The sequence below is a fragment of the Trachemys scripta genome, chromosome 3 (assembly GCF_013100865.1).
Source record: "Trachemys scripta elegans isolate TJP31775 chromosome 3, CAS_Tse_1.0, whole genome shotgun sequence".
NCBI lineage: Eukaryota > Metazoa > Chordata > Testudines > Emydidae > Trachemys > Trachemys scripta.
In genome coordinates this window covers 5,860,858-5,875,182 of record NC_048300.1, presented here as the reverse complement: position 1 = coordinate 5,875,182, position 14,325 = coordinate 5,860,858, and the positions used below count along the sequence as shown (strand labels likewise).

Genomic DNA, 14,325 nt, shown 5'->3' with positions numbered 1-14,325 from the left:
GACTTCTATAAATTTGACCTAATTTCGTAGTGTAGACATGCCCTTAGAATCCCAGCACAGAAGTGTGTTTCCTTGGACTTTGTCTTGGTTTTGGGGTAGCAAGGGATCTCTGTTTCCCCTGTTACAATGGTTTGTCTGTGAGAATGGTGCATTTGGAACAGTGTCCCCATTAGTGGTGCATCTGATTAGTGTGACCAAAGACGTGATTCACAGTAGTACCAACCCACACACAAGACCATTAAGAACTCTGTGAGGAACTTGATCCTGGCCAAATTAGCTAATCCAAATAGGCTTTTCTCTGTGACCAGCCTCAGTACCAAACATGTAAGGTTTTGCTTTAGAATAGATGAGGATCCAGTTTGCTGACACATGCCTTTCTTTTGGTAGGGCAAATCACAGTTTAACCTGACAGCTCTGGCATGGGTGCATCGTCTGGAATATCCAGGTCTGCTAGGTCTCTCCAAAGAACTGATATTTTTATTTTTTCCAATCCCAGCTCTCTTTTTTTTTTTTTTTTTTGTGTGTGTGTGTGTGTGTGTGGGTCAGGTGTTGGAAGTCAGGCCTATTGATACATTGGTACCCACAGATTATCAAGGGACGTGACTATGGAATTTGGTTCTCACTAGGCCTTTGGGTGCTTTCGTTGAACCACAAAGTGATTTTTCTCTCCCATATCTTTTTTTGAAGGTGGCCTTTCTATTGACCATAACTTTAGCTCGTAGGAAAGTCTTTGAGATCCAAGACCTCATTGATAGTCCTTCTTTTACTGCCTTTCACAAGGGCAGAAAGGTGTTTTTATTGCTATGTCCACAATTTTTACTAAGGTACTGTAGTATCAGATCTTTCTATTAACCAGTCTAATGTTATTTGTTTTACTTACTTGGGAAAACATGCTTGGTCTCTGCCTCAGGTTGATTTTGTTCAGAAAGTTTGTGCCGAATAGTTAATCTATTTCTGAGAATAAAGCTACTGAAAAATAGGTAGGTTTGCCAATGATACACTATTTTCAGATAATTTGGAGGAGAAACTTGAAATTTGCCAGGGAATTTGTCCTGAGAGCAGAGAGGTGCTATTTGCTATCACTGTGAAAATCTATCCAGATTTGACTAAAGCTTGGTCTGCACACTAATATGGCAGTTATACGTGTGATTTTCTTCTTTTACTAATGTAGTTATACTGGCACAAACCCTGCATACCAATATAGTTCTACCATACTGGAAGGGGATTAAGACGTACTGCTATAAGACACCTTTATATCATATAACTACGTCCTCACTAGGGGTATTGATCCACTTTAACTGTACTGGTATAGTTAAAGCAGTACAGCTTTTGTGTGTAGACAAGATTTGTTATAAAATTTGGGAATGACTGTTTGTACATGTAGATGAATTCATTACATGCTTACTCATTATTCTCTGAATGTCCCATACCCTGCTGAGAACCATGCTTCATAGGCATATGATTCACAAACGCTGTTTCCCACAATCAAAATATCCTTTGGACTAGTGGAAGAACCATACTTCTCCCTGCCCCCAAAACTGAGAACAGAACCCAGGAACCATGATTCCCAGTTTTGTGCTACTATCTAGCAAACTATCTACTGGGAAACTGTGTCTTAGCACCCTCTTGTGGCTTGGTGCACAAATGATAACAACCCACTATTATCTGCTAATGGAGTTATTATTTTTAGCTCAAGTGGTAGAGATGAGTAACTCAAGAAAATTGATCAAACTGCTCTTAAGAGCTTGCAGAAATATTCTCCTCTGCCTTTCCAGTAAATATGTCAATTTTCAGGTTAACCCAATTTTCTAAGCCATATAAGGATTGCTAAAATGGCGCTTTATAATGGAAATTACTGGCAACCTTAATGATGGAGGGGCTACTGCCTCTCAATGTAATGATCACAATTTTTTTTTTTGGACAAAAGCTGGCAGCCGCATCATATTACTCTGTATACTTCTTGTTCTCTTCTTTGGCATCCTGTTGTTGCCTTTTTTGTGGTTTTTTCCATTTCTCTTGCTTTCAGGACTCTGTTTGCTTTTCATTGTCTCTACTATCACTTTGACATATTTGCCACTTCTCCAGTTAATGAAAGACTGTCATTATTTTGAGGTGGAACAAGACAACACCAACCTGGCTTATATTAGCCTTAGGGCTTTGCAACGCAGATTTGGCAGAATGTCTGTTCTCTCCCCTTTTGCTCCCCAAAGAAATGCTAAGGTGGTCAGTGTCATTTTTGGAAAAAATACTTTTAAATTTCGGAATGTAATACTTGTACCTTAAGGGAAACTATAAGTTTGGTTCAAAATCAGAATGATCAGTGACCACCTCAAATTTCCCCTGAGGGTAGGGGGAGAGCTTCTAAATCTTTATGATGTCAAACCTACATTAGAGTTCTAAGGTTAAAGTAGTCCAGGTTTGAATTTCTTGTTCTAGTTCTCATAAAAGTTTGATCTTTCATGCTGCGAATGACAGGGAAGTGATTAAGAAGTTTGGCTCTGCTGCGTGTACCACAACTGAATGCAAGCTAGGCTTTAAGCTGCAGGAGTTTATGCAGTACATTGTGACTTGAAGCTGTTTTTCTTTTGAGTACTTTTCTATTGTTCAGAAATGGTAGCATAATATGTATAAAAGCAACATGAAATAAATAAAAATAATAGCTTATCTCTTACATTCATTCATATCCTGAATGCTGGAAACAGAAAATACCAATAATGACAAGATCTTATATTCTATCAAATACTTTTTCTGAAATCTACCGTAATTCAAATCAAAATGAAGCTCAGCGTATGGAAGGGAGGAGACGTTCTGTTTTGCAGCACACACAAGACCCTGTGAACACTGGGTAATTTAGAAATAACTGATACTGCAGTGAGTCTTGTGGGAACGTGGGAGTTTCGTGGCAATGTTAATTGATTACAGAACTTTGATACATTTTCATGAAATTCTAAAAATGCACCAGAAAGTGAAAATGGTAGTAGTGCCTATTTTTATTTGCATCTTAGAAGATTAATGCAACCTCCTTCTGCGGAGCAGCAAGGGGAATCAGCTGCCATGCCCAACTTCCAAGCCAACAGGCAGAGAGCTCTGCTCCTGCACGGCTTAGAAGCCCCAGGCAACAGCTGCCTCCTCTTCAAACACACTTCTGCTTCCCCGAGATCGTTTTTCAGGCCATTCTGCCCCATTATGTCAGAGGCGGTTTGCTGGAGGAGGCTGTCTTAATCCTTGTTGCTGTTTTAAATTGTGGAGGATCCCTTCACTTGCAGCCCAGAGGAGGCATAGGGGATCCACTGAACACCCCTTGTGAGGAAAGCATAGAATAATACACAGATATGAAGAAGGAGGTTAGGTAGTGGGTGGACGAGCTAGGGAGTTGAAAGATATTAAGGAAAGGATCATTTTTATGGATTTATGCAGCACTAACTGACTAACAGCTTCTTGGCAAAATGTTGAAATATGTGGCCATTCATGCAATTGCATGAACACATTACACATGAGACTGAGCAGGGGAAGGGATAGCTCAGTGGTTTGAGCATTGGCCTGCTAAACCCAGGGTTGTGAGTTCAATCCTTAAGGGAGCCACTTAGGGATTTGGGGCAAAATCAGTACTTGGTCCTGATAGTGAAGGCAGGGGGCTGAACTCAATGACTTTTCAAGGTCTCTTCCAGCTTTAGGAGATGGGATCTCTCCATTAATTTTAGTTTTATTAGAAGGAAACCGTCCACGGTCTTTGGGAAATCTTCACTGCCTGGCAGGCCGTGGAATATTCCTGTGGTTGGTTAAGAAGCGGGGCCAGCCCATTAGGGCAGTCCCTAAAGAAAGAAAAGCATAGCAGCTTCAGAGAGTGTTTCAGTAGGTTGAACACAGGTCACAAGGGAGTTTCTCCAAAAAGGAGAGCAGGGTCAGCATGTAGGGAGAGTACCTGCAGGGTTAGGAGTATGCCACAGGGAAATTTCTGGGTGCTGTAAGGTAGCATGCAAGTCCCTAGTATAATAATAGTTTGACATATTACTTAAGGGGAGGAATCAGTTCCTCATTTCCAAGTCAGGAGGAGCTTTGAGCATTGCAGAACAAGTGCTACATCTATTGAGAGAGAGGTTCATGATGTTCTTCGAGAGGCAAAATGTTGACGAAAGGAATAAAGGAGAGGAGAACTGGGATATTTGGAGAACCTTGGAAAAATGTGCAGAAGGGGCAGAGGTTTTAGACGCTGTGAATGCAATGTATATTTTTTGTCATGCTCCTGTTATTATGGTGGCAATACTTGTCATATTTTTATTCCAGGTCTAGCCCAACACACAGATAGTCTGTGGCCCTCTGAAAACACACTAGAGCTGGAAGATGAAAGTTTAGATAGCAGCAGTGACCTTACAGTTTCTGTGAGTGAAGAGGATCAGATAATAAACACAGTTGAACTACAGCAGAGCCTAAGAGATATGGATTGCAAGATGGCCTTAAAATCAATGAACTCAGAACAAGAAAAAGAAACCCTATCCACCAAAGAACATTTTTCTTTGCAAACAGTAAACTGCCATACGACAGATGAACATTCTTCGGCTAATTCAGCAACAAGAGAGTAAGCCATTAAATATTTTCTCACTGTGATTATTTAGTTAGGATTTTTTTTTTTTGGAGATTGTCCTATGGACAATCTGTATTACTGTAAAATATGTATATGAATATGCAACTTTCTTAGCTTCTACAAGCAGACATTTTAATGAGGGTCTATTTTTTGTGATTAGTTGACTTCGGAACTCATCAAACAATTTGAGATGCCTGTTTCTATAATTTCCATTAAATGCAGTGGTCTGACTGTTTTTCTTATTTTAGTATATCAGTTCAGTTGGATAATAGAAGTAACTCACTAAACAGTACATTTCATGGTAATTTGAATTTTTCAGGTGATTAAACTCCCTGGGCATTCAACCTAACAACTTAAAGCAACACCTGAGAAGTGTGCAACTACATCTTAGAAATGCATTGTTTGTTCTCTGTGTAATTCTATTTAGATACTTTTTATGGCCCCCATCATTGTAGTATCAATGTGTCTTTCAATCATTAATGACTTTTATCCTCACAACACACCCATGTGAGGTAGGGAAGCATGATCACCATTTTCCCGGGAGGGCAGTGGGGGGGGGAAAGGGGGACGACACTGGGTATATTAAAGGACTTGCCCAAGGTCAAACAGGAAACCTGTGCCAGAGCCAGGAGGTGACTCCAGGTTGCCTGAATCTCTTGTATCATATCTTCTGGTTGACTCTCTTCACCCTGATGGAGCACTTTGGTGTAAACCAATAAGAATATCACTCCTTCTGCACTGTGAACCTTTGATCTCACAAAGCTTTGTGTCTGTGAGCTCCTGACCAGCTTGTTGTGCAGCTCTTCCATTCTGCTTGCCTCTTCAGCTGCATTCCTGTAGGGATGGCCCTTCAGCACTCTCCTCCCAGCTCTTTCCCACCTCCTACTTCATCTGGAAGTGCCTTTCACTACTGCTAGTCTCCCTGGCTCCCGTTGCAAGGTTTCCTGCCCACATATTCTCTCCTTTTCCTTGCTTTTCCACTTGCTGGCTTTCCTTCTTTTTGCTCCTGCTAGTCCCTAGCTGCAAAGGTTCTCCCTGTTGCCTGCTTGATTGTACCCACTCTTCTCCAACGGCTGCCTGCCATTTACCTGCCTTGCCAGCTTCCCAGTATTCTTCCTCCCTCTCTCCTCTCACTCAATGCTGCTCTCCCTTCTGCCCAACCGCCTTACTGTTCTGGATCCCAACAGCCTCCCAGTGGCCATTATCAGGAAAAGCTACCTCATAAATACATACCTTCCTCTGTTTCTACTGCCCACTTGTCTTCCAGGTGGTGCTACCTGCCTGATTTCCCCCCCTCCTTAATCCTTGAACAATTCACACGCAAAATGTTTAGGACTGATGTGGTTAAACATAGTTGGTGATTAGAGGCATGTGAGCTAGTACAGAAATAAAAACTGTTATATTAGGTTGGGGAGAAGACTGTGTAACCAAGAAAAATAGCATGTGTTATCCAACAAGAATGAATGAGGCTTATAGAGTTTTTTAAACCAATCTCCCCACTGGTCATTTATCTATTTGGTCATTTATGTCTTTTTAACATGTTTAACATATCTCTGCTTTTTTAATATATGCACATGCACATATAGTCTTATTAGAGAATGATTTCAGTAATGGTTCATATTTTAATAGATGACAGTTAAGCAGAAAAACACAAATATCCATTAAAATACATTTCTGCAATGTTATCATTTCAGTTTTTCAAACCATGTGTTGGACTATTGCTCATTACAGAAACATCTAATTTACATCTAAATAGCTTTTATAGAGTTTTCCTTTTGTTTAACACCTGTTAATCTTAGCACTTCATAAGAAAGTTGTATGGAGTGGTTGATTTTGCTAGAAAAGTCATAGTTGAACAGTGGGAATGTAACCTTTTGTCCTGTCCCTATAGATTTTAGTGACTTCCAGCTGCTGATATAAACTGATGGAAAATATTGTGTGTTCTTCTTAAGCCTGGATAAATTATAGGAAAGATTTCATTGTTCTCGTTATCTCTGGAATTTGACTCAAAGCTGAAAGTGGGTAATGGCTTCTAAAACTGTCAAGTCTTAGTTTTTCAAGGTCATAAAAATATGATCACAGTTGATCCATTTCTACAGGAATTATACAGATTTTATTTTGCTTTTGTTTTTGAAAATTTAAAATACAGATAGAATACAAAATATTTGCATCTGGGAAAGAGCCTATGAAGAGACAGGTAGTTTCTTCATAGTTAATTTTGCAAGTAGGAAGCATTTAGACCCACTGCCCTATTAGTCACTCAAATTCAGACTTGAATGTTTTGATATTTTTCAGTGTAACTCTCAAATGGAAAGAGATTTTCCACAAAGTTTTAAAGTGATTAATGAGTTTGTGATACAAATAACCTCTCTAAAATATAACCTCTTTTTGAAATGTGGACTGAAGGTGTGACATTTATTACTGTTCTTCTACCCTCCAAATATTTTGTTATAAACTAGTCAAACTTCCATAGAGTTATTTAAAAAACAACAACTAGTGCACAGGTTGTATTTGAAGAAATTAGCTTGTTATTAAGCAAAATTTTAATGATTGGGTATTGAACTGAAATGGTTATACTTTGGGCTGTCGGCCTCTTGGTATCTTCGTTAATTCTTAAGCATGGCATTGTGACAGCAGTGCCACCTCTACCATTTATCACCTTACCTCTGGGTTCATGAGTTTACTTTAGGTCTATTGGTTAAAAGTAGTAAGGGTATGTGTGGAAAGGAAATCACAGACAGACTATTTTGAGGCCGCTGTTTCACTGAATTAAAAACAAAACAGAAATCTTTACTGCATATCAGCAAGTCACTGGTTTTCAGGTGACATTATCTGCATCCAACTAAGTGGAGAACAGTGGAGCATCCTCAGTTAAATTTTCAATTTTTGTTTCTTGTGCAAATATATTTTGTAAAAAGGCTTTTTTCTTCAAATGGGTCTTTTAATGTCACATTTTAGCTTACAGTGAGTTATTACAACGCAGTTACAAACTGCTTAAAGTATGATTTCTATCTTGGGTATACTGACAAGCTGTTACCTGTGGAAATACATGAGTGATGTTGCTATGATAACAGGTTTATCTAAAAGCTTGTAATCTAGTTTAAGGAAGCAGACTTATATTCAGTACTCTCCTAAACAGCTGAGTGAGACAATTTTGATGTTCAAGTTGTTAAAATTAATAAAATATAAAAAGTGAGCTTAATTCATAGGACGGATTGATGAATGAGTTTCTCTCTTTATCTGCCAGAGAGTGACAGTGCACATATGTTTAAAATATTCCACCGTAAATTCAACCTATATTGTGGGAACCAAATAGGAGAGATGAGTAGTCTGTTCTTTGCACCTGTTCATTTCTTGGCCTCTCTGCTGAGCCTGCCAACAAGTGCTCTAGATTTTGCTAATTTTGGTTGTAGTTTTTGTGATGTCACCTTGTTTACTGTCAGTGATACTTAGACCTGTAATTCATTTCACATAAAGTACTGAACAGCTATCATATAACAACGGCTGTTCTCTACTGATTTGTAACAGATTTGAACGAGTGAACTAGAAGCAAAAAGCTCCATATCTCCCCCCCCCCCCCCCATTCGTTAGAGCTATCCAGCCCTCTATTTAAAGGGCTAAAAAACAAAAACAAAAAAACCCCAGAGAATTAGTGCATGGAAAGATGATGACTATTTTAAGGCCTATGTTGGGGGGGGGGGGAGAGACAGAGCTTTTGCCAGAGCTGCTTCAGCTGCATTGAAGAGGACTTAGCACAGATGGATTGTGCATTACAAAATGTAACACATAATTCAAGCTGTCAGCTTAATCAGACTGTTTCCAGGAAGCAACCTGTAAAAGAGAAGGACCCCTTGTTTGCTGACCTCTGATCCATAGCCTGCTGCAGATTGTCATACATTTTGTTTCTCTTTATGTTGGTGTCCCTTCCTTCCCCTTCTTTTTGTTATTGTATTCCCTTCAAGTGGCACCCTGGAAAGACCACCCAGAGGGAGTAAAACAATAAGAAATGAGCTAGCCACTAACATAGGTTTTGTAAGATTTTAGTAAAAGAAAAAGTACTGTTTAACTACATATGTGATCTCTAGTATTGTTGTATATATTACAAGTCCAAAAACTGCATGCACAGCTGTTTAAATTTAATTTTTCTTCGTAGTGGAAGACAGGGCTTTAGTATTTTTCAGAACAAGCAAAGCTTAGCAAAATTTAGTGAGAACATATTGCAGCTTTATATATGAGGGACTATAACCATCATTGCAAAATGAACAAAATGTAATAAACTGTTACATATTATAAAAATCTTGGTTTGGCTACCAGACTTCTTAGAGCTTGTAGGCCAGCTGTGTTGTTGCTTCGTGGAGTTCTTCTGTTGAAACTCCTTAACAAAGCAGGCCATCTGAAATCAAAATCTGAATGGCTATTTACACCTCTGTAAAAGGATTAGCAGTGCTCCATTGTTACAATGTTTAAATCTTAATTTGCATCATTATAGAGGTGTAGCTTCATCAAATCCCTGGTAGGTCCCAGTTATGGTTTTGGACCTGTAGGTGGTCACTAAATTTATTCTGGTAGTGGAGGTAAAGGAATTAAATTGCTCAATGTGTCAGTAATTTTAAGAAATTATCTCAGGATCTAATTGACTTTGGATAGTTTAAATGCTATTGCAGATTATTACTACATATTTGTTGTTGCATATAGTTGCAAGATGTATCCCATACATAGGAAGGGAATGTATGTATATTGCTATGGAGTTTGTACATATATCACTTAAAGAATTTCCATTAGGATTTACATGAACATGTTTTCACTATAGATTGGCCCAGGCTGCAAAGTTGAGATCTGGATTTTGAAAGCCCTCTGTCCCATTGTTCCCGTAGCACTCAGATCTGAAGTTTCAATTCAGGCCTGTCTCTGGTTTTAATATATATGAGCATCATATCGTCTGTGCAAGGGATGTTTAAAAACTGAAACTGTTGTATTACTTTCCTTTGGGAGAAAATAGTCTTGTAAAGTGGTTCTCAACCAGGGATCCAGGGCCCCCTGGAGGGCCGTGAGCAGGTTTCAGGGGGTCTGCTAAGCAGGGCCAGTGTTAGTCGCTGGAGCCCAGGACAGAAAGCCGAAGTCCCCGCATATGGGGCAGAAGCCTGGGGAACCTGAGGTTGAAGCTGAAGCCTGAGCAATGTAGGTTTGCAGATTCTGCATGCAATTCCCCCGCTTGCTACCCCCTAATGCCAGCCTGGGCTTTTATACACACAAAAAACAGTTATTATGGCACAGGTGGGCCATGGAGTTTTTATAGCATGTTGAGGGGGCCTCAGAAAGAAAAAGATTGAGAACCCCTGGTCTAGTAGAAAGTACAAATAACACTTTTGTAACCACTTGGTATGAAAAACAGATTAACTTTTGTAACCTTTTAAAAAAAAAAATTAACACGTAGATACTCTAGGCTCATACGTATAAAGTTCATTTAGTAACAGGGAAAGGTGATCAGAGTTTAAAGAAAGCCAAGAAATTTTTTTGTGTCTATAGCAGATGCCAGTAGAACCCGCTACAGCTAAAGGCAACCTGCAAGGGAAATAGAAGGTTTGTGCTCTTTTTTTTTTTTCCTTTATGAATGATTTTTAAAAAGGTGGTGTGTGTGTGTGTGTGTGTGTGTGTGTGTGTATGTATATATATATGTATATGTATATGATCAGATGATCATATACATGTATATGTAATGTACGTATTTTTTTCTGTTATTAGAGGTTCGGGTTCTAACTGGCAGACTGGTTGAATAACAAGTGACGTATTTACATCACAAAAGTCAAGAGAGTGAAAGATGAGCAAAGAGTGAAAGAGAGTTAAATACTTTGAACACCTCTGTAACTTCAACATCAAAAAACGTTCTGGAGAAGAGATGCCTTTACATTCAGCAACTCTCACATCTTCAGATAAAGGACAAAAGGTCACAAAATACATATTCTGAGCCTTGTGGTGCAGTAGTCTCAACCTTTTTGGACTCAGGACCCGTTGGTAGACATTGGTGGCCTGCTGCAACCCAGTAAATAGCTTTAGTGCAAAAAACACCTGGCTCACTAAATATTTTTTACCATGATGTATATAATATATACGTTAACCTAATAAGTACTAAATAATCATACTGTGCGTACCAGAGCAATGGGTCCTATACCACGGGGCTGGTTGAGCTTGGCGCTCTACTCCGGGCATTGCAACCTGGTGCATGGGGTCACAGCGGCATTCACTCAAATTTGGCCTGGCTGGACCCCTATCATCATGACAGCAATGCAGTTGAACCAAACCTGAGTGGTGCTACAACCCCATGCACCACGTCGCAACATCTGGAGTTGGAGAGCCGAGCCCAGCCAGCCCTTTGGACCAGAGAGTCACCACTGCAAGGTGAGCGTGAGGCCTCCCACATGCCCCTTTGACACATTCTGGCGACTCAATTATGGATCGTGATCCCTAAGTTCCACCAGTTAAATCAGGGAAGACCAGAGTTTACAATTCCTGATATTCCTAGAGTAAAAAAACAACCAACCAAAAACACACACAAGAAGAGAAAATATCTCTTTAATCTCAGCCTTTCTGGCCTTTTCTTACAGTCGTAAAGAAGCAAAGGAGGGCACAAACCCATTCTTTAAAAAAACTTAGCAGGACTTTCTTAAAGTTGAAGTCCATTTTCTATTTTAACCCCTTTGCAGAGGCACTCGTAGCTTTCTGAAATATTCACTTTTGGGCCTGAAATGTTATATGCTGCTTCACTTTTCAAAGAGGGTGTGCTTCTGTGTGTGTGTATGTGAAAGGATAAACTGAATCCATTCCTTTCAGCCATTTTTGAGTAAAAGGGTGTGGGAAAAAATACACTTTAGTCCTATACAAAAAATTTCTGGTGTTTTTGACCGTGATTCGAGAAAGTTGTGAAAGGTGAAATTTGACATGGAAATAGTCCCTCGTTAAGGATTAGCATGTGGTTTTGGTTTGGGAGAAAGGAAGGATTAATTTGTCAAAGTTATTGTGTTGGTGAGTGGGATATATTACCCCCCACACACAAGTGCTTTATATTATGTATCTTTGCCAGTCCTGACCCATGTTCATCTACTCCCCCATTTGAAATAAACAAACACCAAAAGGCACCTCTCCACATCAAGGGCAATAAAACAAATTTGGAGTCTGTAGGACAAGTCATTTTGGAGATGAGGTGAGCTGAAAAAAGTTAAGAAAACTTCCAAAAAGTCAGTAAGAGGTGAATATTTTTTTAAACACTGCGAGTAAGATTTCCAACAGCACTTGGCGTTGGCCTGGCTCTGATCCCATTGAAGTGAGTGGTAAATTGAAAATCACATCCCATGGCTGTAAACTCCTTTTCTGATACTTTTATTTTTCCAAACATCCCAGTAGTGTGTGTTTGAAAGAGGTACTAACTCCTCCTCCATCTCTGCCACTCTTTCTCAAAGCTCTAGGACATTTTACAGTTAATGGGAGAAAACAGTATTTAACCCTCTCCTAGCCCTTTATTACTTTTCCACCTCACCCCAAGCCCTTGTTTTATATTTTTCCTGCTCATACATGTTCGTTTCTCTGCTTATTGATCTGCCTTTACATGTGGAGGATCGTTGGCTTGAGGTTTCTTGTGGATAGAGGGGCGGTCAGGATGACCACATATATCAGGAAGTGCAAATGTGCCCAGCCATCTTGTTGCCAATTTCACTGACCCTGGTAGCCATTGAAGTCCTTGTGAAGCTCTCTGTCATCTGTGGATGAGAAGTGCTATATAGTATAAAAGGATTATAGATTTTGATTCTGGGTTATAATTATGGATTCTTATTCCTTATGTAGCCAAGTCTATAGAGGTCTCCAAAAACTAGAGCAAAGTGCTGATTTCTGTGAAGTTGGCAGGAACACAGCCCCTGAAAACAGAGACATGCATTCACCCTAATTAAAAATAAAACACTCATTGGTGCTATTGAAACATGGTGTCCAAAGTGTACCGAGACGACTGGCAGAAATGTAAAAGCATTGTTGGAGTTCAAGATTTTTTTTTCCTTTTTCTACAGAGCTACAGCAATATTGTTTTTGCTGAAAGGTAATTCTCAGTTTCACTAGTAATATAAATGTAGATTTAGCACTTTTCTAAAAAGCTGTTTATGTAGTATTCGGTTTCATATCTGTTTTTCCTCTTACCGTATTCATTTACTTTATTTGGGAAGTCTGATTGAGTTCTGTCTTTATTGTCAAGACTTTTAACCTTTTTGTAAACCTCTTAGTGTGGGTGAAAGATTAAAATAAGGACACAAATCAAAATAATTTAAATGTATACATATGTTTGACTTGCGCTCAGTAGAATGCAGTTTTAAAAGCTTTAAAACATTGTTTATCTGTCTTCAGGGATTGTTTGTCATTTGAAGGATTCTCCCATTTACTCCAGTTCATAGAAGATTTGGTGGCGAAAGCAGCACCTGAATGCTTGGCTTTATACCAAAGTGAAACCATAAGTCTGGCAAAAATGAAGAAGCTAATAAGGTTGGTGCAACTTTCATTTGATCTACACCAACAGAACTCTAAATTAAAAAGTAGAAATTAGAAACGGATAGTATTTCCTTTTCCCCAGTCCCATCTCATTTGCTTTTGCTTTAGTGTCCTTAGCTGTAACATCTATAAATAAGGTTTCAGAGTAGCAGCCGTGTGAGTCTGTATCCGCAAAAAGAACAGGAGTACTTGTGGCACCTTAGAGACTAACAAATTTATTAGAGCATATTATTATTTATTATGCTCTAATAAATTTGTTAGTCTCTAAGGTGCCACAAGTACTCCTGATCTATAAATAAAATTTTCTTTAAATTGTTTGTTGGCTACTAGCTTTGAATTTGGCTCTGGTGACTGGAAGTTGTTACCCCTGGCAGCTGTTCAGTGATCTTTGAGATATAAGCTGGTGGTCTGTGGTCTTCATTCTGTTGGTGAAAAGGAGCAGAGAGAGAAAGACCTCCTCCAATCCAACATCTACAGTAGTTAACAAAAAAACACACTTCGGATGTCAGCAAAAAGCTGAACTATGACTTTAGGAACCCCGTCCCACCAAATAATTTTAATAAATAAGGGCTCTGCTCAGCCTAAATGTTCAGAAGGTTACTCTAGTCTAGCCCTTGGAAATGGCCATTAGTGCTGGGATTAGTGTAAAGAGTGATACCACCACATTCTTCTTTCTGGCGCTGGCAGCGGAAAAATGCACCAAAAGCCAAACAGTAACGAAGAATGTATGTAAATAGTGGTATGATATTGTCCTGTGCCTGTCTGCAGCTCTGAAACACATCATTTGGCACCTCACTATGTCCACAAAAGCAGGCATAGGGACTGAAAGGTCTTTTGGCATCTTTAATTAAATGCTACCATAAAAAAGATCTGTTTATTTTAGGGAGTCATAAGGAAGGTTTCCAAAACAAGTTAGAATTATTTGCTGTACAATGGGTATAATTAGAGATTGTTTCCTGCGTCAACATGGTATTTACCTTCACTGTGGCAACTCCAGTAATCCCTATACTTATAACTATATTTAAGAACGTAAGCGTGACCATATTGAGTCAGACCAATGATCCATCTAGCTCAGTGTCCTCCTGTCTTCTGATAGTGGCCAGTGCCAGGTCTTCAAAGGTAATGAACAGAACAAGGCAATTTATTGAGTGATGCATCCCCGGTCATCCAGACCCTGCTTCTGGCAGTCAGAACATGGGGTTGCATCCCTGATCATC

The 14,325-nt window shown here is 39.3% G+C and overlaps 1 protein-coding gene across 3 annotated transcripts in view; it reads left to right on the top strand.

The window, feature by feature from the left end:
• KIZ (kizuna centrosomal protein) overlaps positions 1–14,325 on the top strand; it is a 93,651-nt gene that overhangs the window by 36,452 nt on the left and 42,874 nt on the right. For all 3 annotated transcript variants that reach the window (XM_034764031.1, XM_034764030.1, XM_034764029.1), the window contains 2 exons: positions 4,285–4,576; positions 12,968–13,102. In XM_034764031.1, coding sequence (XP_034619922.1) covers positions 4,285–4,576; positions 12,968–13,102 — 427 coding nt within the window. The remainder of the gene's footprint in view (positions 1–4,284; positions 4,577–12,967; positions 13,103–14,325) is intronic.